The sequence below is a fragment of the Chiloscyllium punctatum genome, chromosome 10 (assembly GCF_047496795.1).
Source record: "Chiloscyllium punctatum isolate Juve2018m chromosome 10, sChiPun1.3, whole genome shotgun sequence".
Classification (NCBI taxonomy): domain Eukaryota; kingdom Metazoa; phylum Chordata; class Chondrichthyes; order Orectolobiformes; family Hemiscylliidae; genus Chiloscyllium; species Chiloscyllium punctatum.
The window spans coordinates 23,785,467-23,813,142 of record NC_092748.1 but is presented as its reverse complement, the minus strand read 5'-3'; the positions used below and the strand labels follow the sequence as shown (position 1 = coordinate 23,813,142).

General features: G+C 41.5%; 1 protein-coding gene across 2 annotated transcripts in view; it reads right to left on the bottom strand.

The window, feature by feature from the left end:
- Positions 1-365: 365 nt before the first annotated feature.
- The window catches only part of c10h21orf58 (chromosome 10 C21orf58 homolog), a 64,125-nt gene continuing 36,814 nt past the window's right edge, over positions 366-27,676 (bottom strand). The window contains exons 5-9 of one of the 2 annotated variants that reach the window (XM_072578705.1): positions 20,268-20,382; positions 12,864-13,006; positions 9,419-9,657; positions 8,487-8,571; positions 366-3,503 (exon numbers count right to left, since the gene is read on the bottom strand). In XM_072578705.1, coding sequence (XP_072434806.1) covers positions 8,526-8,571; positions 9,419-9,657; positions 12,864-13,006; positions 20,268-20,382 — 543 coding nt within the window. In that variant the 3' untranslated portion in view covers positions 366-3,503; positions 8,487-8,525. Of the gene's footprint in view, positions 3,504-3,596; positions 4,373-8,486; positions 8,572-9,418; positions 9,658-12,863; positions 13,007-20,267; positions 20,383-27,676 lie in introns of those variants that run through there. The other variant, XM_072578706.1, reaches the window with a different exon arrangement.

Sequence of the window (27,676 nt, the reverse complement as noted above, 5' to 3'; positions counted from 1 at the left end):
ATGATAGCACCTCCAATTTCTTCTCATTATATGGGTGGCTAGCAATCTCTTGACTGGCATGTGTTGGAAAGATTTGCAGCTTGATAATAAACCTGATTGGCTGAGTTACAGTCAATGAGAACGTAACTTCCAAGGTCATCAAATCCTAAAGTAGGCCTCAATCCCAGAGATTTTGGCTCAGAAACTGAAGGCTAAACAACACTCCCTTTTAGTAATAACATATTTGCAGATTTTCAAAAACGGAATTTGTGTTCTCAAGCTCCAGCAGTGACGTTTGAACTCACATTTTCTGGATTTCTGCAGGACAGATACAGCAGATCAAATTCTACAACTTTAAGTGCTTTGAAGGGAAGCAGCTGAGTCAAGATTACCCTGAAAGTTCAGTGATCAGAATAAGTCAGAAATATACTGTACTTTTTAAAGTTGGAGATTTAATTCTTAATTTGTTTAACAATGGCTCCTTTGAGAATTACAAAAGAATTCCAATTTGATAACAAAATACAGTTGTTACAGTGCTTTACCAACTATTAGACATGTGTAAATAAACATAGAATGTGTTTGGCAATGTATACTTGCATACAGTGTATTCTTTAAATACCTTGCTCTGTAAACAGTTTCATTAAACTCTGAAAACCATGAGGTGTTTCCAAAATAATTGCAGTCTATGAAATCAGCTGGTTTCAAAGGCTTAGCTCATTCTAATCCATACAAAAAATAACATCACATGAGTTCTTTTCTTTAAAATCATAGAGACAGAAGGAGGTAATTTGGCTCATCGTGCCTGTGCTGATAATTTGCATTTGAAAGAATGGCATGATTTATTCCAAACTCCTATTTCTTCATAAACCTGTAAATTCCTTATTCTCAAAAACTCCCTAATTCTCTGAAAAAATTCTCTGAATCTATGAAATCAGGTACCACCATCTTTTTAAGTATGGTGTTCCTTCATCCCAGCAACTTTCTGAAAGGAGGAAAAAAAAGAATTTATCGACTCTTTTAGATGTCTTCCCAGATATTTTGAATCGATGACCTCTAGAATCATATCAAAAGAATCATACAGCATGGAAACAAACCCTTCAATCTAACTAGTCCATGCCAACCATGTTCCCAAACTAAACTAGTCCTATTTGCTTGAACTGGACCCATAACCCTCCAAATCTTTCCTATTCATGTACCTATCCAAATGTCTTTTTAATGTTGTAACTGAATCTGTATCCAATATTTTCTCTGGCAGTTTATTCCACATGTGAACCACTCTCTGTGTAAAAAGGTTGCCCCTCATGTACTTTTTAAATCTTTCTCCTCTCACCTTAAGAATATGCTCCCTAGTTTTGAACTCCCCCACCCTGGGGAAAAGGCCCTTATCATTCACATTATGCCTCGCATGATTTTATAAACCTTGCTAAGGTCACCCCTCAACCTCCTATGGTCCAATGAAAAAATGCCCGGCCTTTCCATGCAGTTTTTATATCTTAAATATTCTGTTCCAGGCAATGTCCTAGTAATATCTTTTCTGTAACACGGCAACCAGAACTGCACACGTTACTCCAGAAGAGGTCTCTACAACCTCAACATGATGTCTGAACTCCTATACTCAAATGACTGAGCAGTGAAGGCAAGTGTGATAAACACCTTTTAACCATCCTATCTACCTGTGACTTATATTTTGAAGAATTATGTACCTGATCCCTTAGGTCTCTCTGTTCTACAACATTACCTAGGGCACTACCAATAAATGTATAAGTCCTGTCCTTGATCAACTGGGTCAATGGGCTGAGAAGTGGCAGATCTTTTTTAATTTGGATAAATATGACGCATTGCATTTTGGTAATACAAACAAGATCTCTTTGTAATTCTTCACTGTCCACTATACCACCAATTTTGGTGTCATCCACAAACTTACTGACTATGCTTCCTATATTCTCCTCCATATCATTTGTATAAATGACAAACAAAAGTGGACCCATCCCCAATCTCTGTAGAACACTGCTGGTCACAGGCCTCCAGTCTGAAAAACAACCATCCATCACCACCCTCTGTATTCTACCGTAAAGCCAATTTTGTATCCAATTAGCAAGCTCATCCTGAATCCCATGTAATCTAACTTTACTAATTAGTCTACCACACGCAGTACCTTGTCAAAGGCTTTACTAACGCCTCATCAATCTTTTTGGATACTTCCTCAAAAAACTCAATCAAGCTTGTGAGACATGATTTTCCTCACACAAAACCATTCTGACTATCCCTAATCATTCCTTGCCTCTCCAAATGCATGTCAATGCTATCTTTCAGAATCACCTCCAACAATTTAACCACCATAGGTGTCAGACTCACAGATCTGTAATCCCCATGCTTGTCCTTACAGCCTTTCTCAAATAAAGGTACAACATTAGCCACCCTCCAGTCCTTCAGCATTTGCATGGTTATAGACGATATAAATATTTCCGTTAGGGACCCTGCAATTTCCTTCCTAATTTTCCACAACATCCTGGAATATACTTGACCAGGTCCTGGAGATTTATCAACTTTTATGTTTTCTAAGACCTCCAGCACTTCCTCTTCTGTAATGAGAACTGTTTTCAAAACATCTAGTGATGGACTTACTCATTTCCCTAATTTAATCTATCAAAACTTCTCATCACTTTAAGTCCTTCAACCTTTTTAATTCCAAGGAAATTAGTCTTAACTCTTTCAGCCTCTTCCATAGATGGAGTCTCTGTCTGCTGTAATATCACTGATAATAGATATCATGGGCTCTCTGCATATCAATGCCTTTCAAAATTGTGCCATTTTGTCTTTCTATATTCATTCTCACGAAGTTCATGACTTTGCATTAATCTGCTGTAACTTCCATTTGGCATGTTTCTCCCCATTTCAACACCGATCACCAATGTAAAGCTATGTCCTCTACATGAAGATTTCTCTTTGGGTTCTTCACGTGAATTCACTGGCTTGGGTGCAGCACCATCTTGTGTTGTTGAATTTATCTTGAATTACATGTGCAAATATTTTGTACAGGATCTTCTCCTTTTGGATGAAACCATTAGTGAAAATTGAACTGAACCACCTGGATGTCTGTAGGCTAATGAATGCACATCTAGATAAGGTGACAGGCTGGATAGGATCGAACTTGTTTATTTAGCAGGATAAAAATTGGGCACTACGTGACAATTTGCTGTTTATTTTGTGAGGTAAGGATTGCTCACTGCACCTAATGAAATAAAGGTTAGTCACTATTTAAATGTATACAGCTTCTGTAAATATAGATTATTTACTGTAACTATTTGGAATGTATGGGTAAGTAAAACCTCTGAAATAGTACAGTTTGAGAAATTTAGCTTTTCCAGTTTAAATTCATCAATTGGGCTATCAATCATCCATTTGAAAGCCATTATAAATTTCCATGAGGATGGTCTGCACTCCATCTGTCAAATAGATGGTCCGAACACATTCTTCCAAGTTTCAAGTTTCTTCAAATGTCTTTCAGCCACTGTGTTCATGAGCTGAAAACAGAAACTGAAGTGTTTATATCAATGTCCCAAAAGAAATAAATATTGAAATGAAGAACAGATTATATCAATTTCAAGGTGGTGGTTAGCCAGAGAACTGCTCAGTCACTAGAGGACAAACTAAACTCTGTTTTAGTAAAGAAAAATGCTTACAATTATGGCTGTATACATTTAAACAAGGCACTTGCAAAACCTTTCACAGAACTGCTATCAAACACAATGGACATCAAGCTACTGCAGGAGATATTAGAAGTGTAGACCAAACTTGGACAGAGACAAGTCTTAAGGAGCAGCTTCCAGACGTAGAAAGGTGGCAGGGTTTGGAAACATAATTCCAGAGCTTGGAGCTTAGGCAGCTAAAGGTTCCTTAAAACCTGGAATAACAAGACTAGAAATGGTAAAGCACACATATCTCAGAGATCTGTAAAGCCAGAGCAGTCACCGAAATAGGGTGGGGATCACCGTGGAGAATTCTGAAAACAGTGGAGGTAGACAAGCACAGGGGTGGTGACTGAACAAAATTTGGTACACATTAGGATATGAACATCAGTGATTTTTATGAGCTTACGTTTATAAATAATGGAAAATGGTGGTTGCCCAGTGCATTGGCGTAGTCAAATTTAGAAAAGAAAGACCTGTATTTAGATAGCAGTTTTCACAACCAGACAACTCAGGTCTTTACATTCAATTAAGTACTTTTGTAGCAAGTTATGACACAGCTGTATAAAACCTTGATTTGGCTTCGACTGGTTGATCTGGAGAGGCATTTGAGAAGGCACAGACAAGATTCACAACAATGGTTCCAGTAAAGAAAATTTCAGTTACTTCTGTAGATGGATTGAAGAAGTTGGGACTGTTTTCATCTAAGATTGAGAGGAAATATGGTAGAGTATTCAAAATCATGATAGACTCGGACAGAGTGGTTAGAGAGAAACTATTCTTACTGATGGAAGAATCACAATCCAGAGTTAAGACAATTGATGAAAATGCGATGCAAAATGAACCCTTTTTTCATGCAGTAAGTGATTAGCATCTGAAATGCACTGGGTTAAAGTATGGACGAAGCCAATTCAATGGAGGTGTTCAATAGGGAATTGGATTGTTTGAAAATGTGTAAGCAATGGGGAGAATGCATGGAAGTAGATGTACTTCTTTTAAGAGCCAGCACAGACACACCAAGCTGTGTGGCCACTTTCTGTACTGTAAGCATTCTATGATTCTAATACTTTTGTATTGTCAGAAAAGGCTAGTGCTAATAAAGGCATGGTTGAAAGAATCAGTTGAATCACTGGGACAATGTCAGGAAACTGGAATTAAGCAGTCTTGGCAATGGAGACAATATGATTCAGAAGATCATCTCAGGATCAAACAGGATCAAGGTTGCAAACAGGCTGGTTCAACCTTAGAAAGTGACCAGCAAGGTTATCCAACCACAGGAAATGGACTACGCTCTGATTTGAAATCTTGAAATGCACCCAAGCTTAAAATTCAGACAAGGCTTCAGAATAATCATTGACAGTTTAGGGATACAGACCACTCGTATAAATAGTAGACTGGTCTCAGAACTATCCAAGTTTGTGTGATTCATTATTGAACAGTGCTGCATATTTATTCCTGAGCTTTCAGGGTGGCTGCAGTTTATTAAAAAATGACAGATCAAAATGTTTGATTGTAACTCACTAATCTGAAAACAAAACGTGAGTTCTGCAAGGATAATTCAGAGCACTTAAAGGAGCCCCAGGATTTTAAGGAAAGGAGGAAACCTGCACAGCAAACGATTTGACTGATCTTTCTACAGGAAGTGAAATTCAGTGCATCAGCCTATACTTAAAAGTTCTCACAACCAGTAAGGACCATTGCTTCAGAAGGGATTCTCACATTTGAGGGTTTGGATGCTCCAAAATCCTTCAGCTCTAAGAAGAAAGATCCCATCATAAAGGAGATGGTACAGTCAACAGCAGTTTGCAGATACCTGTTGAGGAATAGTAATTGATATCTGCAGAGGATGGCAGTCCTCCAATGCACAAGTGTTGTAAAAATGATGGAACATTAGCTTTTATCTCAATGGTAATAGAATACAAAAGTGAGGAAACAGTACTTCAACTGTATATAGCTTTGGTCCATTCCCATCTAGTGTACTATGTTTAGTTTTGAAAACTGAAACTCAGGCAAGGCATTGACCTTGGAGAGTGTGGATTGCAGATTCACCAAATAATATCAGGATGAAGGGATGATCTAATTTAAGTGTTTAAAGTGATAGAAATGATCAAACTCCTTTATTTTCTCCAGTGGAAGAATCCAGAATAAGGAGGCATAACCTTAAAAGTATCATCAAGAAATGAATTTGAGAAGCAATTCTGCTTGGATATTCCCCAATTCAAATTCTATTTTTTGTGATTCATTCATGGAATGTGGGTGCCCATACCCAATAGCTTTTTAACTAAATGGTTTGTAAGGCATTTCAAAGAGCATTTAAGAGTCAACCACACTGCATTGGGTCTAGAGTCACTATGAGGCCAGGCTGGGTAAGGACGAGAGATTTCCTTCCCCAAAGGACATTATTAAACCAGATGGGTTCTACAACAAATCAATGATAGCTGTCATGATTGCCATTACTTTGAGATTAACTTTCAATTCCAATTTTATTAAAGTTAAAAATCACACAACACCAGGATATAGTCCAACAGGTTTATTTGGAAGCATTAGCTTTAAATCTGTTGGACTATAACCTGGTGTTGTGTGATTTTTAACTTTGTCCACCCCAGTCCAACGCTGGCACCTACAAATCAATTTTATGAAAGTCCATCTGCTGTTATGGTGGGATTTGGCTCAGTGATCCTGATTTGGGCCTCTAGAACATTGAATATGTACAGCACAGAAACAGGCCCTTCAGCCCACCATGTCTGTACCAACCATAGTGCCATTCTATACTAATCCCATCTGCTTGCACATAGTCAGTCCGCTCTATTCCCTGTTTGCTCATGTGTCTCTGTAAATGTCTCTTAAACGTTGCTATCGTATGCTTCTACTACTTCCCCTGGTAGGATGTTACAGGTACCTACCATCCTCTGTGTAAAAAACTTGCCTCGTACATTTTGTTTAAACTTTCCCCTTCTCACCTATACCCCCTAGTATTTAACATTTCCACCCTGGGCAAAAAATACTCCAACTATCCACCCTATCCATCTCCCTCACAATTCTATAAACTTCTATCAGGTCACCTCTTAACCTCCGCTGCTCTGCCAAAAACATTCCAATTTTTCCAACCTCTCCTTCTCGCTAACTGATGCCAAATCAGGCAAAATCCTGGTGAACCTATTTTGCATTCTCTCCAAAGCCTCCACATCCTTCCTATAGTGTGGCAATCTTTCTGGAAGATCTGATATTGCATCCCAAGATCCCTCTGTTATATCAATGCTTCTAAGGGTCATAAATATACTTTCCTCTTGCTTTTGACCTCTCAAAATGCATCACCTCACACTTGCCCAGCTTAAACTCCATCTGCCATTTCTCTCCCCAACTTTCCAATTGATCTATATCCCTCTGCATCCTTTGACAACCTTCCTCACTATCCACAATGCCAACAATTTGCATGTCATCTTCAAACTTACTAATCAGATGCCTACATTTTCATCCAAATTATTTATATTTACATTCCAAACAACAGCGGTCCCAACACTGATCCTTGTACAACAACATTGGTCACAGACATGTCTGCAAAACACCCCTCCACAACTATCCTCAGTCTTCCATGACAAAGTTAATTTTGTACCCAACTTACCAACTCACCATGGATTCCATGTGACTTAATCTTCTGAACAAGCTTACCATGAGGGATCTTGTCAGATGCCTTTATAAAGTCCATGTAAACAACATCCACTACCCTATCCTCAATAAGTTTTGTCACTTCCTCAAAAAACTCAAGGTGACTATACTTGATAAGTCCATCTTTTTCCAAATGCAAATACATCCTGTCCCTAAAAATCTCCTCCAATCATCCTCTACCATTGATGTAAGGCTCGCCGGCCTATAATTTTCTGCCTTATCCCTGTTTCTTAAACAAAGGAACAACACTGGGTACTCTCCAATCTGCTGGGATCTCACCTGTGGTGAAACAGGATACAAAAATCTCTGTTCAGGCCCCAGTAATCTCTATCCTTGCCTCCCTCAGTATTCTGGGAGAGATCCCATCAGGGTCCAAGGACTTAGTTACCTTAATGTTTTTCAAGACACCTAACAACTTTGCCTTATTATAACACGCTCTAGAATATTATCATACACTTCACCATCACCCAGGTCCTTCTTGGTGAACACCAATGCGAAGCACTCATAAAGGATCTCACCCACTTCCTCTGGCTCCACACATAAACTCCCTCCTTTGGCCTTGACTGGACCTATCCTTACCCTCACTACCCTCTTGCTCCTAATATATGTATAAAATACTTCGGCATTCTCCTTAATCAGACTTGCCAAGGACATTTTATGACCCCTTTTAGCTCTCCTAATTCATTGTTTAAGTTCTTTTCTGCTTCCTTTATATTCATCAAGAGCATTGTCTGATTTCAGTTTCCTAAACTTTGCATGTACGTCCTTTATCTTTTTGACTAAACTTTCAATACATCTTTTCATCCAGGGTTCCTGAATGTTTCCATCAAGACAAACAATCAGAGCTTCGAACCTGGGATTTGTCCCATAATAGTGCGAAGCAAGGCCCAACCTGCTAATCATACCCCAACACCAACAAGCCAATGATGTAAAATGAGCCAATGATTCCCACTGTCTCTCCCCTCATGTTACAGTAACTCCTAGGTGTTCTTTACTGGGAGGCTGTTGTCTAATTCTGTTTTCTTTATTCATCACGGTGTATTGTGCAGATATCTAAATGATTGGAGGCTGCTCTTATCCACCCACCCTCCTGCAAATGTTTTATGATAATCGACAGCTAAGCTCCAACAGCAACCATGCAGCCAAACTTACCTTAACACACATCACCTTCAGGTATGGAGCATTCAGCACCTATAGTCCAGGAGGCATTCGGGAGTAGTTTCCATCAACTGCTTCCCTTCAAATAAAAAAGCACTTGTATTTTTATCACTTCTCACCACAACTCCTGGGAGGTCCAAGCACTAGGAATTCACTGAATTACTTGTGAAATGCATTGTTTTGTGGTAAAGTTCAAGGGCACAACAAAGTTCAGCAAACAGCATTCCGGGTGAGTGATTTGTTAATTATTATGGTTCAGACTTGAAATGAAGTGCCCTGTTTTTAATGTTATTTTGGGATCTTTAATGGGATCTATCAAAGGAGGCAGATAGATCTTGGTTTAAACTCTTCTCCAAAGAGCAGCACCTCTGGTATTGCAGCTATTCCTCAATTCTCAATGTCAAACTTGATTATGGGGAAGGATTTTCACAGGATTTCACCGCAGAAGCTTGATCAGAAATCCTGAAGTAAAACATTCCAGGGTATGTGTGATCAAGTTCGAGAGTGACATGTAAATCCAACTTTTGACAGCAACAAGTTTTTATCATTGAGGAAGGGTAGCCCATTTAGGATAGCAGTGAGGAAGACATTTTTCTCTTGGAGCATAATGAATCTGTGGAAATCTTTATCTAGGATGGCTATCAAGGCTGGGTCTTAAGTATATTCAAGGCTGAGATAAACATTTTTTTAAAAAATACTAAGGGTTATGGGGAGAAGGCAGAAAAGTGGAGTTGAGAATTATCAGATTGAATCTCATTGAATGGCAAAGCAGACTTGTTGGGCCAAATGGCCTCCTTCTGCTCCTACATCTTATGGTCTTATGCACTTGGTTAATAGGCAGCAATGAAAAATTCTGATGGGCAGAACAGGAACAATCAGAAGATAGGTTTTAATAAAAACTATTAACTCTACTGATATTCACTTACGTCTGTAATGCAGGGAGCGTCACTGTTGGGCCCATAACATGTTGAACTGAAGGCTGGATACTGCTGTGCTGCGCCATGGGGTTGGAAGGTAGCAAGGATGGCCACAATGGGTGTCCTATTGGTGGGAGAGGTGGATGCGGTGTGGGTTGGCCCTGCGTAGAGTAGTGATGATGGTGGTGCACGGAAGATGGACGAGATTTCTCAGCTTTCACAACAAGTGGCACTGCTGGCTGAACATCCTGCAGTTTTGGAGGAAGATAATTCATCAGTTCCAGAAGACACACTTACACAGATCGAAGGCAGTTCAAAACTTATTTGAAGTCAACTTTATTTTGTAGTGGAAACTGAATATATTTCTGACCTGAAAAGATTGTATCTTCATCACATACTGGTGTAAATATTGTGACAAAATAGTCGACATATTAAAGTCTTCTGGTTTTACTTAGCTTTTTTGTGGAGGTTAAGCAACTAGGGAGAGAATAGGGCTCCTTAAAGATCATTGAGGCGGTCTATATGTGCAACCACAGGAGATGCATGAGATATTAATATTTTGTATCAGAATTTACTGTGGAGAAAGACATGGAAGCTAGGAAACTTGGGGAAATAAGTAGTGATATCTTGAAAAGATTTACAAGGATGTTACAGAGACTGGAAGGTTTGAGTTAAAGCCTGCATAGGCTGTGACCTCTTTTCCCTGGAGCATCAGAAGCTACGGGGTGACCTTATAGAGGTGTATAAAATCATGACGGACACAGAAAAGGTAAATAGCCAAGGTCTTTTCACCAAAGTTGACAGTCCAAAACTAGAGGGCACAGGCTTAAGGTGAGAGGGGAAAGTTTTCACAACTTTTGTTGTGAGATCAACTTTTGTCACACAGAAGGCGGTGCGTATATGGAATGAGCTGTCAGAGGAACTGGTAGAGACGGGTTCAGTTACAACATTTCAAAGACATTTGTACAAATACATGAATAGGAAGGGTTTAGAGGGATATGGGCCAAATGCAGGGAGATGGGATTAGTTTAGTTTAGGAAACCTGGTCAGCATGAATGAGTTGGGCCAAAAGGGCCGCATACCTCTATAACTCTATAATTGAATGGCCTCCTTCAATGCCAGAATAACTCTATGGCACACTTGAATCAGTGACTGTGTGAGACAAGCTGTGGATATTTGAGCTATGGCTACCCCAGAGACACATTAGATATCGAAAGACCAAACATCCTGGGCACAGTATAGGACAGGGAGTGGTGAAGCCTCAGCTAAACCAGTAAAAGTGACAAAGTCCAGGCCTCAACTAGGGAGTAAGAAGCAAGTCCAGGATTAATTCTAGTCCTTGGTTGTTAGCCATCACTTCTCATGTTGTTGCCTGAGCCACCTTCCTTCCACTCCTTCTAAGATCTGACTGAAGAAACAGAATCCAGTCTAGTACTGTGTCAGAGGTGGAGGCTACTTTCAGAAACCTGGACAAGTGCTCTTTAGCAATCACTCATATTCCCAGACTGTAGCCAAAAATATGATTGATAAATGGATTCATCAGCAGCAAGTTTGGGAGATGTATTCTCTCAAATTGTTGAGGAAGAGGAATGTCTTAATCTTTGCCTGAAGATTCATCTCAGGAGCATCGATATACTATGAAAAAGATTAAACAGGCCACAGAAGCCCTGACACACAACCTTCTGGTGCAGCAATTTCTCCAAAATAACCAACCCATTGGTCCCTTAATAGTCAGTCCAACAAAGAAAGACTTCATTACTTGAGCCCTCTTGTTTGAATTGGAGCTTGAACTCTCCTGAGATTGTGCCCTCTGCGCTAAGTGCAATGGCTCCATGTGGGGGACAGATTAGGATGTGTGGCAGGATGACTTAGCATCAGTCAGTTCTCAGAGGAGTATGTTCCTTTTATGCTAACTAACCCAGAAATGGGAAGAGCCTTCCCCAGCTAGCAAGTAGTAGTCCAGGAAAGAGGATGAGAGTTAAAGAGCTGAGAGACTTATGCAAATTAAAAGGTCATGAAACTTGATTTATGAAAAAAATGTTAATAAGCAAAAGCAGTTCTGAACCAGTAGGACTTGCAACAGTGTCTGTAACTAACTTAATCAAAGTACATGCTGGCATATCTAACTACCACTTGTTTTCTCTCCCAGCATCCTCTCATTGCTACCTTCAAATGTACTATTTACAAGATTCACTGCAGAAATTCACCAAAGATCCTTAGAAAGCACCTTCCAAACCCATGGCCACTTCCATCTAGAAGCACAAGGGCAGCAGATACATGAGAACACCACCACCTGCAAGTTCATCTCCAAGCCACTCACCACCCTGACTTGGAAACATATTGGAGTGGAGAAAATGAGGACTGCAGATGCTGGAAATCTGGGTCGAGAGTGTGGTGCTGGAAAAGCACAGCAGGTCAGGCAGCATCCGAGGAGCAGGAGAATCAAGGTTTCGGGCAAAAGCCCTTCATCAGGAATGAGGCTGTGAGAAGACGGGGCGGTGAGATAAATGGGAGGGGGGGTGGAGCTGAGAGTGCAATGGGTAGATGACATTTAGTAGTCAAGGCCAGCTGCTTCAGATTCAGAAACAATTCATGGTATTTGGTATCTTGTTGAGTTGTCATAGAATGAGTGACATAAATGACACGTACATATTCAGAAGGGCCACCTGAAAATGATGTTCTTCTCTCTAGATGTCTGATTTTCACAAACAATGTCATGGATTTTATCAGGCAACCTTTCCCTTTCTATTTATGAAAACATGTTCAATGCATTAGACCATGCTGAGATATACAGTGACTGCAAGGTATAGAATGGAAGAACTCAAAGGCTCAGTGAACAAGTACAAGTGTATCAGGTTCCCTTCTGTTTCAACTTTGCAAGATCAATGCTATCTACACATAAAATTTATTCCTCAGTAAATAAGAAAACAGAGATGCCTGGAAAAACTTAGGAATACCTAATTCATTTTCATTAACTATAGTATTTTCTCAAGTCATATAAATTGTTGCCACTTGTAATGGACTGATTCACAATCCTATATTCAAGATATATTGCAGGACATACCTGGCCTTTGTCAGCCTGGATGATTTGTGGTCAGTTCTGAGGGAAGACCACAATTACATTGCCCATGGATGACAGGTAGTCAGCATTAAGGGAGATCCATGGCACAGGTGAGTCCATGGGTGAGAGGCAGACAGTCCTGCACAAGGTCTACAACCTAAAATGTCCAATGGAAGACAGAGGTCAATGGCACATGATTGGCACTTCCTAAATGACCCGTTGGAAAGTGTTACAGGAGCTTCGAAACAGTCCAAACAATGTGATGCATGACAGGTGCTAAGTCCTGAGGAAGGCCCATTGCAAAGATGGTCCAATGAATGAAAGGTAGTGTGGACTGTAGTTGGTCCAGAGGGGAGAGGAACTGAGATCGGTTTGTCAGGAAGATTTTCTTACCTGTCCATGAGAAACCACAGGACTGACAGAACCACAGTTGCTGGGCTGACAGAATGCCATTGGAGGTAGTGCTTTCAACATCATATTATGCATAATGATTTGATGCATCTGGGCATTTTGCATTAACATCAGCTCCACCATGTCTGTGTGCAAATTAATAAAAGATTATAGGAAACATAAAATAGTTTTGGGAATGCAATTTGTATAAAAACATATCCTTACTCTTCCACCACAGATTCTCCTGACATACGCGAAAAACATGAATTTTACGAACAATGTATGACCCTTTTTTACACAAGATTGGAGAGATTCGGTTTGATCACATTTGTAGACAGTGCTTCTTAATTGACAATGGCAGTGTTCACGTGAAATTGGTTAAGGGATGGTGAGAAACAGCTGTTTTTCAGATGAGTTGTCTCCTCAGGTATTGGTACGAGGAGCAAGAGCTTGGACTTAAGTATAGAGGGCATAATTCAGACAACGCAAGAGTTGAAAATGCAATGAACTGTGACAACTGTAACAAAGTTAAAGACTTAAAAGATCTATCTAGTGAAGGAGTGGTGACAGCGTGGACCAGGGGGCTGCCGGGAAGGTAGTGCAGGGAACTCGTTCCTGAAGTGGGAAGTGGAAGGGGAGGTCCTGGATGAATACTTTGCTTCAGCACTCATTACTGAGAGGGACCTTGTTGTTTGTGAGGACTGTGTGAAACAGGCTGATATACTTGAACAGATTGATGTTAAGGAGGAGGATGTGCTGAAAACTTTGAATAACATAATGATAGATAAGTTCCCTGGGCCAGACGAGATATACCCTAGGTTACTACAGAAAGTGAGGGAAGAGATTGCTGCACCTTTGGTGATGATCTTCACATCCTCACTCTCCACGGGAGTAGTGCCAGATGATTAGAAGGTGGTAAATGTTCAAGAAAGGGAATAGGGATAATCTTGGGAATTACCGAGCAATCAGTCTAATGTCTGTGATGGCCAAAGTATTGGAGAGGATTCTGAGAGACAGGATTTATGATTACTTGAAAAACCATAGTTTGATTAGAGATCATCAGCATGGCTTTGTGGGGGATAGGTCATGCTTCACAAGCCTTATTGAATTCTTTGATGACAAAGCACAAAACACATCGGTGAAGGTAGAGCAGTATATATGGTGTATATGGATTTTAGCAAGGCGTTTGATAAGATTCCCCATGGTAGGCTCATTCAGAAAGTGAGGAGGCATGGGACACAGGGAAATCTGGCTATCTGGATAAGAATTGGCTAGCCCATAGAAGACAGAGGTTGGTAGTAGATGGAAAGTATTCAGCTTGGAGCTCGGTAACCAGTGGTGTTCTATAGGGATCTGTTCTGGGACCTCTGCTCTTTTATAAATGACTTGAATGAGGAAGTGGAAGGATGGGTTAGTAAGTTTGCCGATGACACATAGGTCGGTGGAGTTGTGGATAGTGTGGAGGACTGTTGTAGGTTGCAACAGGACATTGACAGGATACAGAGCTAGGCTGGGAAGTGGCGGATGGAATTCAACCTGGAAAAGTGTGAAGTCATTCACTTTGGAAGGTTGAATTTGAATGCAGATTACGGGGTTAAAGGCAGGTTTCTTGGCAATGTGGAGGAACAGAGGGATGTTGGGTTCCATGTCCACAGATCCCTCAACATTGCCACCCAAGTTGGTAGGGTTGTAAAGATGACGTATGGTGTGTTGGCTTTCAGTAGCAGGGGGTTTGAGTTTAAGAGCTCCGAGGTTATGCTGCAGCTCTATAAAGCCCTGGTTAGACCACACTTGGAATATTGTGTTTAGCTCTGGTCACCTCATTATAGCAACGATATGGAAGCTATACAGATGAGATTTACCAGGATACTGCCTGGACTGGAGGGCATGTCTATGAAGAAAGGTTGAGAGAGCCTGGGCTTTTCTCATTAGAATGAAGAAGAATGAGAGGTGACTTCATAGAGGTGTACAAGATGATGAGAGGCATAGATAGAGTGAATAGTCAGAGACATTTTCCCCTGGGCAGAAATGGCTATCACAGGGGGACATACTTTTAAGGTGATTGGAGGAAGGTTCAGGGGAGATGTCAGAGCTTGGTTCTTTACACAGAGAGTGATGAGTGCGTGGAATGCACTGCCAGCAGTGGTTGTGGAGTCAGATACATGAGGGACATTTAAGCGGCTCTTGGATAGGCACATAGACGGATGGTTGTTGGAGTGGGGACTGGGCGGTCATTGGCTTGTGAACCTGGGCAGACCACATGTGGAAGATCCCTGCACTGATCTACTGAAAGAATGTAATGCTTATCTTTTTAACTTCATTCTCATTTTTCTAACTCACACTATGAACAACTGTAAGTAATGTAACTTTTTTCTTTCTTTTTCCATTTATTTCTGTATTTTGTATCTAAGATCTGTACCTAGGTACTTTGTACCCAAGGTGGTACCATATAGGGCAATGTTATAAACTTCTTACTGTGCTCCTGTATTTCCATACTTGAGTACATGCAGCAATAAAGGAAATTCTAATTCTCGTGCTGGGCCTCTGCATGATCAGTTTAGCTACTCCCACATATCTGCATTTCCCCAATTCTCTGAAACTGACAGACAATTACACAATTTCCTATTGAAAACTACAATTGAGTCTGTCCCACACCACACACAGGCAGTGAATTTCAGATCCGGTCCTCAAAGCTGCATGAAAATTCATAAGGTGACCATGTTCATTTTCCGTATTCAACAAGTTTATTCCCATAATGAAGTAGAAATCAAAGGTAACGTGCCTGTAATGTTGATGCTTCTGCTCCTGTAAGAGGTCCAGATCAGTTCTGCATGCACTAATGACACTAATGGCAGCAGTATTGAACCTGTGCACATGTAACAATTCCTGACACCATCCAGCTTCAGGGCACTTAAGGTCAGAGTTTTCTGACCATTGCACCATCAACCAATGAGAACAGATTCCCTTCTATCAATCATCAATCACAAACTTGCATATCTCTCTCTTCATTGTTCTAAGGAAATTTCTTAGCACGGGGCTCTATAAATCTTCATAATTCCACCATGATGTATGTTCATGTACCATTTGCACATGGCATCCTGGTTGGGGTCCTCGTGCAGAATTCAACTGTGTCAACCCAAATATTGTGTCATATCATCAGATTGGGTGGAGCTTAACGTAATTCGAGCATTAAGGCCTTTAGAACCATTAGCTTATACAATGATAAACAACCCTAGTCTTGAAACAAAAAATTGCTCAGTCCTAGAACCATTCTGAAAGATCTTTTCTCAATCCTCTCAACGTCCCTCATGCTCTAAATGCCTGAGTCTGCACCTTTAGACTTCAGAGCAGATAGATAAAGATTATGTTGGAGAACCAATCAGAATGGGAGTAAAGATTTTATTGAGACAAGTTTGAGCAAGCTGCAGCTGTCTTGTGGTGAAAGGGAGGACCAACTGTAGATAGGAGGTTGACTGGGAGGAGTTATTTACAGGAGCAGAATCAGAGGAAATGAGGTTGATTTATGGAAGGACAATATAGATGGTGTAAGATGCCTTGCTTCAAATGTGAGTGAGACCTTAGGAGTAGAGAAGCTATGGGAGGTGGGTTGAACAGGTTTATTTAGAGGGACACATTTAATGTGCACCATGGGGCAGGAATGCCAAAGGAAAGGACGCAAGGTAAGTTGAGATCAATGTTGAAATCATCCAAGAATGAAAGAATCGGCCTAGTTTCCTGACCCACATTATTGTCCAGTTATCTTATTTCGAAGTGCAGATGAGTGCTGGTGGTTAGAAACAGGGTCAGGCTCAAACAGCCTGCCCAAACTCACTACAGTGCGACTTGGAGGCGTTTAGAAGACGGTAAAACCCAGGAGCAGAAATTAGGCCATTCGGCCCATCAAATCTGCTCTGCCATTCAATCATAGCTGATAAGTTTAGAACTTAGAATCCCTACAGTGTGGAAACAGGCCATTCGGCCCAGCAAGTCCACACCAACTCTCCGAAGAGTAACCCACCCAGACCTATTCCCTTATTTCTCTACATTTTCCCCTGACTAACTTACCTAACACTATGGGCAATTCAGCATGGCCAATCCACCTAACATGCACATCTTTGGATTGTAGGAGGAAACCAGAGCACCCGGAGGAAACCCACGCAGACACAGGAAGAACGTGCAAACTACACACAGACAGTTGCCCGAGGTCTGAATTGAACCCGGGTCCCTGGTGCTGTGAGGCTGCAGTGCTAACCACTGAGCCACGGTACCACCTTTTTCAACTCCACTTTCCCACTATCTCCCTATCACCTTTAATCCCCTTTGCAGTCAAGAACTTATCTAGCTCTGTTTTAAAAATACTTAGTGACCTGGCCTCCACAGCCTTATGTCACATTGAATTCAACAGATTCACCACCCTCTGGCGAAAGAAATTTCTCCAGTATCTCCATTCCAAAGACAAACCAAATGTTGGCATGAATCAGAACGCTGAGAGGAAAATTAACAACAAAGAAATGGGAGGTTTAAAAAAAAATGTTCTGAACAACAAAGTCGAGTAGCAGAGAGATTGAAGTGTTCATGGGCTCAAGTCAATGAAAGCTATAAAACAGGTATAAAAAGTAATGAAAATAGCTCATGCAATTTTGGTGTTTGTCATAAGGTTCCTGTTGTTTAACAAAAGATGGAAATGATGTTAGAGCTCTGCAAGACTCTGGGTGGACCTCGTCTGGAACTCTGCACATCTACTGATGGCAGAGAGTAATTTGTTAATGGGTGTGGGCATCACTGGCTCAGAGAGACAGCATTTATTGCCCACTGCTAATTGCCCTTCAAAAGGTGATGGTGGGCTGCCTTCTTGAATGGATGTAGTTCTTTGGTACAGGGACACTTACAATGCTGGTCAGAAGGGTGTTCCAGGACTTTGATCCAGCAATAATGCAAGAATGACGATATATTTCCAAGTCAAGGTCATGTGTGGCTTGGAGGGGAACTTGCCGATTGTGGTGCACCCATGTATCTGCTACCCTTGTCCCTCTAGGTGGCAGAGGTTGTGTGTTGGAAAGGTCTAAGGAACCTTGGTGAATCTGCTACTGAGGGATGGGAATTAAACAGACATTTCCAGTCTTAGAACTGGTCTTGCTACAATATTTATGTGGCTGGTCGAATTCAATTTCTGGGCAGAAGTGGGTACTGCAGATGATGGAGATTAGAGTCAAAGATTAGAGTGGTGCTCGAAAAGCACAGCAAGTCGGGCAGCATCTGAGGAGCAGGAAAATCGATGTTTCAGGCAAAAGTCCTTCATCAGTGTGGGATATAGGTAAATTAATGTTACTTCTGCAATTCTGCAATTCCATTTTACAAAGTAAAATGAACTCACACCAGTGTGTAATTGTTTTAGCCACGAGCTGAGTCAACAAGAATGGAAACGATGTGGAGGAAATATATAATTGTTTTTGTATTAGCTAAAATTGTATGTCAGAATGAAATGTGACTGCAAAACAATGGTAGACATTACGGGCAAGTAGATAAGATGTTGTGAGGGGATGAAGTTAAGCTAGATACGCCTGTACAAACAGTAGGTATAAACATCTGTTTCCCACTTTTACAGAGACAGAGGAACAAACCCCAATTAAAAGGGTCATAGGGATCAGAACGGCCTCAGGAAAGGCACAGATGGAGGGGGTAGATAATGATGAAGAAAGAATATGCCCAACAATGACCTACAGCGGGATGAGGTCAAACGGCCTTGTGAGGCCAGAAATAAGCATTTTGTCACAGACAAGGCCGGATAAGGCAAGAGATAAACAGGAGTAATGGGGGCCGGTCTTAGGGAAGTGGAAGATGTAAACAGGGGAGGAGCAATGTAAAACAAAAGAAACCAAATTATATAAATGTTGTGTATGAATTGAATTTGGTGTGTATGTCCTCTGCCTTATAGACACTGGACATCACACCCACTTGCAAGTGTAAAATAAATGACACTAATGATTCAGATCTTGTCTCGGACTGAAATTATTGAAGTGAGTGAGCTTTGTTTCTCACATCAGGAAGGGCTTTTGCCCAAAATGTCGATTTTCTTGCTCCTCGGATGCTGCCTGACCTGCTGTGCTTTTCCAGTACCACTCTAATCTTGACTGAATTCCATTTCTGGTCAATGGTGATCTCTAGGACAGTGAGTGTGGAGATTCAGCAATGGTAATGCCAGTGAATGTTAAAGGTGATAGACTCTCTTTTGTTGGGCTTGTGGTACTGCAGTTCCCCTAATGGCTTTCTTTGAGCTTTGTATTTCCATCACCTTGCCTACCTTTAAGTTTCCCCCCAGATGACCTGTATGTCTATGTATTTCATCATTAGCTCCTCTGAGCCTTTCCTATATGACCTGCTTCAATATTGTGTACCCAATCATAAGACCCTGTCGAGAAAAGGATTCATATGAACCGAAGTCAGGATGAAAGAGACACCAAGAGAAACTCAGAAGAACATCTCTATTCTGCATAACAAATCAAAAGCAGGCTTTTTTAAAAACACTGAAGAAGGGCTTATGCCCGAAACGTTGATTCTCCAGCAACACATTTTTCAGCTCTGATCTCCAGCATCTGCAGTCCTCACTTTCTTCTTTTTAAAAACACTGTCCAGTTTTGAACAAGTTAGAAGCAGGTGCTATATTCTGGTCAGATTTCAAGATACGGTTGCAATCAACTAACAAAACTATGTCGATAAGTCCATTCATGTGCAGCAAAGCTTACAAAAACTGTCTGCTAAGTTTTAGACAGTACTAATCAGAGGCATGATCCACTTTTCGCAGAACTGTACACAATTGTCAAAATCAAAATAAGCAACCAGAGGTGTATACATCCACACATCCAATAGTGTGTCTCATATGTATACATGTGCCAAAATGAACATTAATGGCAGGCTGTAGCAGGACACTGAATAATGTTATCCAATTTGGAGTCTACTTGCTGGCACATCCCATCAATAACAGGGGACTAACGACAGCCTGTCCAGAGAAACAGCAGGTTCCCTTGGAGAGGGGAAAGAACTTACTTTTAGAAAGTTACAGGATGTTACGTACAGCCAGGGTAGGCACTTACTCAGTGCAGAAATAAACTGAGACAAATACATCATTGTTCAATAATACATGGTCTAGATAGGCCTACCATTTTGAAAATGGAGATTTATTATCTTGTTTTCTTATTTTTTCTCTTTTAAGTCAACATTTTGATGTGGACTTGGCACATTTTGTCTTTGATCTCAGGCATGCAAGGCTAACCGGCTTTAATCAATTCTGAGATGTGAACACACATGCCTCACATAATGACCCAACTTCCAAACATAAACATAGGACAAAACAACCACTTTTGAAAGGATTTCACATCCAAATAAAACAATGGTTTGAATATTTCTTACCTTCCTTGATGCTGCCTGACCTGATTGGTGGAAGAGTTTGTGGAGGTGGAATCTGTGCAATGAGTGGTTGTTGCTGTGGTAACTGCTGTATGATTGTTGAGGGCTGCTGGGGAAGCTGGGGAAAGAAAACCCAAGGAGTAAACATTGAAAGATATACAGAAATAGCTTAGCGACAATAACTGATAGTAAAGTAATTTTCGTCACTGAGCAGCATGCTGCTACAAGAATTGTAATGCAGGAAATGCGTTATAAAAACCTTGTATTCATATAGCAACTTCCACAAACTTGTGATGTTCCAAAGAGCTTTGCAACCTATGAATCTGGTCAACTCTGTGTATTCCATCTTGTGGCTCAGGAGCCCCCCCCCCCCACACCCCATCCCGCCCTGGTACTGCAGACTCTTCTATGTATGCTACAGAGGAAAACAGTGGGTTGAGAAGGTACACAACTTGCTGTGCCCTATTTTCTGTGGGCCCACTTCCTAGCCAGCTAACTTTTCTGTTTCTTCTTTCACTTTCCAATGCCTTCCAAAAATCAGCCTTCAAAGATCATGACCATCAGCGACTGTCTTCCAGTTGCCTATGTTGACTTTGTATTTTATTTGCTAATGTCTCTGTAATACAGGTATGAACTTGCAGCAGGTCAAGACCCTGTGGCCATTTGACTCCATGAAAGATATTTGGATATATGATTGCCATCTGTTCAACGCACATGGTCGAGCCACTGCTGGCAACATTGCCTTAACAGAACGGCGTGGTGGCTCAGTGGTTAGCACTGCTGCCTCACACAACCAGGGACATGGGTTCAATTACTGCCTCAGGCAACTGTCTTTGTGGAGTTTGCATATTCTCTCTGTGCCTGTGTAGGTTTGCTCTGGTTTCATCCCATGGTTCAAAGAGATGTAGGTTAGCTAGATTGGCCGTGCTTATAGTGTCTGGTAGTGTGCAGGCTCAGTGGATTAGCCATGGGACTTGTACGGAGGTGGATTTGAGTGGAATGCTCTTTGAAGGGTAGGTGTGGGCCGAATGGCCTGCTTCCACACTGCAGGGATTTTATGTATCTGACACATGTATGCTGATGGAATAAGTCGCTTCAGGATCTTCTACTTAATGACATTGTCATACTGAGAAATCCTGATGACATATCTAAGACTGCAAATAAACATCTGTTTTTTTCCCTGCCAAGCATTTGTTTTCTAGGTCTCTCTAACTTAGAGAATTACACTGAAGATGCTGTGGTAGATTGCTGTGTAGTGTCCTCATTCAGTTTGCTGATATTCTCCACTCTCTTACTCAGTTAGACCATAGCAGCTACAGCTTTTCGATGCACATACTAATTTCAGTACCAAGTGACAGATGCTGGTGACTGCAGAATCTAGATACATGAAGCTACCAACAGCCTCCAGTAACACATTGCAAATGTTGATGGGATGGTGGTATGGCAATATTCTGGCCATGATGCTTATCCTCCTTATGGTAATGATCAAACCAAATGCTCATGGAGAAAGAGAAAGTCAGCCCATATTTCTCACAGTGGAATGCTAATGCAGCATTGTCTATGTAAAACGACACTCTGATATGGACTTCACACATTTTGTCTTTGATTTCAGACAGATAAGGCTGACCAGCTTTACGTCAATCCTGATAATGTAAGCACATACCCTCTGAATATGACTTGATGGCAAATGAAGTGATGAAGAGAGGAATACGTCCAGGAGTTTTAGCACCAGAACACAGTCCCTGTTTGACTCCACTCAGAAATCAAAGGGTTCTGAGGATTCTCCATCATTGCTGACCTCACTATCATCTTGTCATAGACACAGGGGATCACACTGAGCAACTTTAGAATGCAGCCTATTTTGTCCAGGAGCTTAAATAGACCACCTCTGCTCACATCATTGAGTGCTTTGGTGAGATTGCTGAAAGCACTATTCTATGTTCACTTTCATTCAAAACATTTTTCTTGGAGCTGTTGAACTGAGGGAATCATGTCATTATGGAACCACCAGTTCTGAAATGATGTGAAGGAATTCGGGGCAGAGGAACATGAATGGGCTCATTCAGCTCATTGAGCCTGCACACCTGTTCAACACAAATCATGGCTGATCAAAAACTCCAATGTCAGATGTGTTCAGCCAGGATCTGCAATCTGACTAGAGTAAAAATAGAAATATGTTTAACACAATGTTCAGTGGGGAAATGTCTTTATAGCTGTCACAATCCTGCTCTTGTTGAGGGACACAACTTTTGCATCATGCGTAACATGAAGCAACACACTCTCCCTCCAGCAGAGAAATAATGCAATATAATGCAGGGTTGCTGGTTTCCTGTGCTTGATTAATTCAAGCAGACTAGCATCAACTGAAGCTTTGTCAGCAACAGTGCTGGATATCAAAGCTCCTTCACTGAGAGTTTGATACTCAGCTCTTCCACGGAAGGTGGGCTGTCAATGATGTCCAGAGCTTCCTATTCTCCCCAGGAGTAAAGCTCAGGGCACTGTTCCACCTAACTCTTGGTATACTGCAATCAATAACAATATACTTTGGTCTCAACGTCACCTTTTTTTTTCACAGAAAGACTTTTTGATGCCCTGTGTTAGAATACAGCTGGCAAACGTGTTGCCTGTAGACACTGCCTACCAGTCTGAATTTACTTCAAGCAGCTCCTAGGGCATTCTGAGCCTTCTTGCTGAGATTCTCCTTGTAATAAATGAGAACAGATTGCTTGCCTTCAATGATAGGCTTCACAGCAATCCTAGCCTCAAACTAGGTGATGTTCGTCCACTCTTGCTTGCTAAATGTTGAGAATGCAATATTGTAAATCATATCTTGAAATATGTGCCATTTCTCCTCTGCATTCTTTGTGGGAATTGAGAGAGAGTGCTTATTCATTGGAGTTCAGGAACTGTTTTAAAATACACTACAAACCTCTGGATATTGCATCTCAATCCAATGAGAAGATATGGAATTCTGCTGTTGTGCAAAGTATTTCAAACATTCATTATTGATTCATGTGCCCTGTTGGCTCAGTTCATAGCCAGCTCACTTCTGAATTAAAGATTATAGACTAGAGTGCATTTTTAACATTGTCCTCATTTGTAGAACTAATAATGCAAACTGAATTGTAGGTACAATGTTTCTCCAAGTCTGATGATACTATGGCTTTAAGAATTGTATTTTGTTGAGGTTTTTTTTGTGAAACAGAGCTATCAAGTGGTCTGTTCCAAGCTAATAAAGTAAACAGCTTGTGAGGTCTTGGTGTTTTTTTTTAAGTTGCAACAATAGAAGTAGCATATAAGGGTGGGGTCAAGCTCTCACACAACCAGGATTTTGGTTTAGCTTCCAATAGCTGTTGGGGTTTGGAAGCTCCTATACATCTCTCCCTGCTACAGCAAAATGCTTGAGTTCTCTCCCTCTCTCACACACAGAGCTTTCTCTTGATGTTCCTTCCTTCTGGGCTGGAGAATTGCATGTGAGACAATCTATTTTACTGAATTTGCCTTTGCCAAGGGTGTGTTTATGGGATGTTACTATATTGTAATAGTTGCTGTGGTTCTGTTCGCCGAGCTGGGAATTTGTGTTGCAAACGTTTCGTCCCCTGTCTAGGTGACATCCTCAGTGCTTGGGAGCCTCCTGTGAAGTGCAGAGTGAGTACAGGGAGTTAGGAAAGAAGCTGAAAATCAGGACCTTGAAGGTAGGAATCTCTGGGTTACTACCCATGTCACATGGTAATGAGGCAAGGCATAGAAAGTTAGGATAGATAAATGTGTGGTTACAGAGCTGGTGCTAAGGGCAGGATTTCATGTTCTTGGATCATTGTGACCTCTTCTGGGGCAGGGCTAACCTTTAAAGAGGGACAGGTTTTCCCTAAGCAGGAGGGAAGCTAATATCCTCACAGGGGAGTTCGCTAGTGCTACTCAGGAGGGTTTAAACGAGAGTGGCAAAGAACTGGGAACAGAGCAGCAGGTTAGCAAGTGGAGGGATTGAGCGGAACATAGATGTTAGGAACAGTAAATCAGAAAGAAAGGACAGCCAGAGACAGGTAAATGAACATGACTAATAGGCTGACGTGTGTTTATTTCAATGCAAGGAATACTACAGGGAAGGCAGACGAGCTTAAAGCCTGGATCAGCACATGGGACTGTGTTTTTGTGGCCATGACAGAGAAAGGGACAGGACTGACTGCTCAATGTTCCATGGTTTCTTTGTCTTAGACAAGATAGAGAGGAAGGTAAAAGAGGTGGAGGAGTTGCATTACTAATCAGGGAGAATGTTCCATCTATAATCAGAGAGGACATAGTGGAGGGCCCATCCACTGAGGGAATATGGGGCGAGCTCAAAAATACAATGGGTGCAATCACTCGGATAGGATTATACTATATACCCCACCCCCCTCCCTCCCAACAGCCACTGAGACATTGAGGAACAAGTATGTTGGCAGATTATAGAAAGATGCAATCACAAGATGCCTTAGTGGGTGATTTTAACTTCCCCAATATTGACTGGGACTCCCTGACAGCAAGAGGCTTAGATGAGGCAGAATTTGTTAAGTGCATCCAAGAGGTTTTCTTGAAACAATATGTGGATAGTCCAAATAGAAGAGGGGCCATACTGGAACTGGTATTGGCTATTGAGCCTGGCCAGATAACTGACCTTTCAGTGGGAAAGCATTTTTGAAACATTGATCACAACTCCTTAAGTTTAAGATAGCTATGAGAAAGGATAAGTCAGGACTTTACAGGAAGGTAGTAAATTGGGGGAGGGCAACTTATGTCAGTATTAGGCAGGAGCTAGGAAGTGTTAATCGGGAAGAGCTGTTAATGGGCAAGTCCAAGTTTGACTTGTGGAAGTTGTTTAAAGACCTGCTGATGCAAGTTCAAGACCAGCATTTCCAGTGAGGAGAAAGGGCAAGGATAGCAAGGTAAAGGACCCTTGGATAATGAGGGTGGTTGTGAATTTAGTCAGAAGGAAGAAAGAAACATATGTAATGTCTAGGAAGCTAAAATCAGACAGAACCTGTGAGGAATATAAAGAAAGCAGGAAAGAACTCAAGCAAGGAATTAGGAGAGCATGAAGGGGCCATGAATTGACCGTGGCAAGTAGGATTAAGGAGTATCTCAAGGCTACTGTACATATATTAAACCCAAGAGGATAACTAGGAAGAAATAGGACCACTCAAGGATCAAGGATGGAACTTGTGCTTGGAGGCAGAGTATGTGGGTGCGATCCTAAATGAGTACTTTGCATCAATATTCACCCAGGAAAAGATATGAAGAACAATGAGATTAGTTTGGAGCATGCTAATGTACTATGGCATTTTGAGATCAAGAATGAAGTGGCATTGGGTCTCCTGGAAGAGCATTAAGGTGGATAAATCCCCAGAGTCTGATTGTTATCTACCCCATGTTGATAAGAGAGGCAATACAGGAGATTGCTAGGGCCTTGACTAAGATCTGTATATCCTCACTAGCTACTGGAGAGATCCCAGCAAGTAGCTAATGTTGTTCCTTTGTTCAAGAAGGGAAATAGGGATAATCCAGGAAACTATAGACCGGTGAGTCTCATATCAGTGGTTGGGAACCTATTGTAGACGATCCTTAGGGATAGGATTTATGCGCATTTGGAAAGGCATAGGGACATGGCTTTGGGCAGGACAGGTCATGTCTTAATAACTTGTTTGACTTTTTTGAGGAGGTGACGAAGGTGATCAATGAGGGTAGAGTAGTAAATGTTGTCTACACGGATTTTAGTAAGGCTTTCAACAAGGTCCCTCATGATAGGCTCATCCAGAAGATCAAACCGTACGGGATCCACAGTGACTTGGCTGTGTGGATTCAGAATTGGCTTGCCCATAGAAGGCAGAGAAAGGTTGTTTTTCAGGTTGGATGTCTGTGACTAGTGATGTTCCACAGTGACCTGTACTGGGACCTCCGTGTTGTGATATACATAAATGACTTGGATGAAAATCTAGATGGGTGGGTTAGTAAGTTTGCAGATGATACAAAGATCAGTGGAATCTGGAATGCACTGCCAAAGGTGGTGGCAAAGGCAGGTATGTTAGGGGCATTTAAGGGACTTTTCGATAGCACATAAATATGCAAGAAATGGAGGGATATGGACCATGTGCAGCCAGAAGAGATTAGTTTGACTTGTTGTCATGTTTGGCACAACATTGTGGGCTGTACTATTCTATGTTCTATAAAAGATCAAGCATTACTTGGCTAGAGTGGACTGGGAGCAGATACTTTCAGCTAAGTCCGTGTCAGAACAGTGGAACACGTTCATAAAGAAAATAGGGAGAGTACAGGGCCAACATATTCTCATAAAGAAAAAGGGTGAGACCATCAATTCCTATGAACCCTGGATGTCAAGGGATAGACAGCATTGGATCAGAGTAAAAGGGAGTCGTATCGCAGACATCTAGGGCTCAAAACAGCAGAAGTCCTAGAAGAGTATAGAATGTGCTAGGAGAGACTTAAAAAGGTGATTAGGAGAGCAAAAAGGGGACATGAAAGAATAATAGCAGATAAAATAAAGTGAAATTCTAAGTTATGTTAAAGTACATTAAGGGCAAAAGGATAACTCAGGAAAGAATAGGGGACCATTAAAGATCACAGTGAGTGGAGCCAGAAGGAGTAGGTAGGGTTCCAAATGAATACTTTGTGTTCGTGTTTACTAATGACTGGGATGACGTGGATGGAGAAATCAGGGAGAAGAACTGTGATACACTTAAAGAAATTGGCATTGACAGAGAGGAGGTTCTGAGTGGTCTTGTAGGTTTAAAAGTAATACTCCAGACCTCAATAAAATAAATCACAGGTTTTCAAGTGAGACACGGGAGGAAATAGCGGGGATTAGATTAGATTACTTACAGTGCGGAAACAGGCCCTTCGGCCCAACAAGTCCACACCAACACTCCAAAGCGCGACCCACCCAGACCCATTCCCCTACATTTACCCCTTCACCTAACACTGCGGGCAATTTAGCATGGCCAATTCACCTAACCTGCACATGTTTGGATTGTTGGAGGAAACCAGAGCACCCGGAGGAAACCCACGCAGACACGGCACATATAAACTACATACAGCAAAGGCCTCAATACTGACACCTGTGGGGCCCCACTGAGTACAGACTTCCAGTCCTCCACACTGACAGTCGCCTGAGGCAGGAATTGAACCAGGGTCTCTGGCGCTGTGAGGCAGCAATGCTAACCACTGTGCCCATGCCAGGATGCTGGCAATAATTATCGATTTCCCTCTTGCCACAGAAAAGGTGCCAGAGGAGTGGAGGAAAGCAAACAACATACTGCTCTTCAAGAAGGCAGCAAGGGATAAACTAAGAATCTAAGGTCAGTCAGCCCTAACCCAGTGATGAGGAAACATTTGGAAGCGTTTTTGAGGGACAGAAGTAA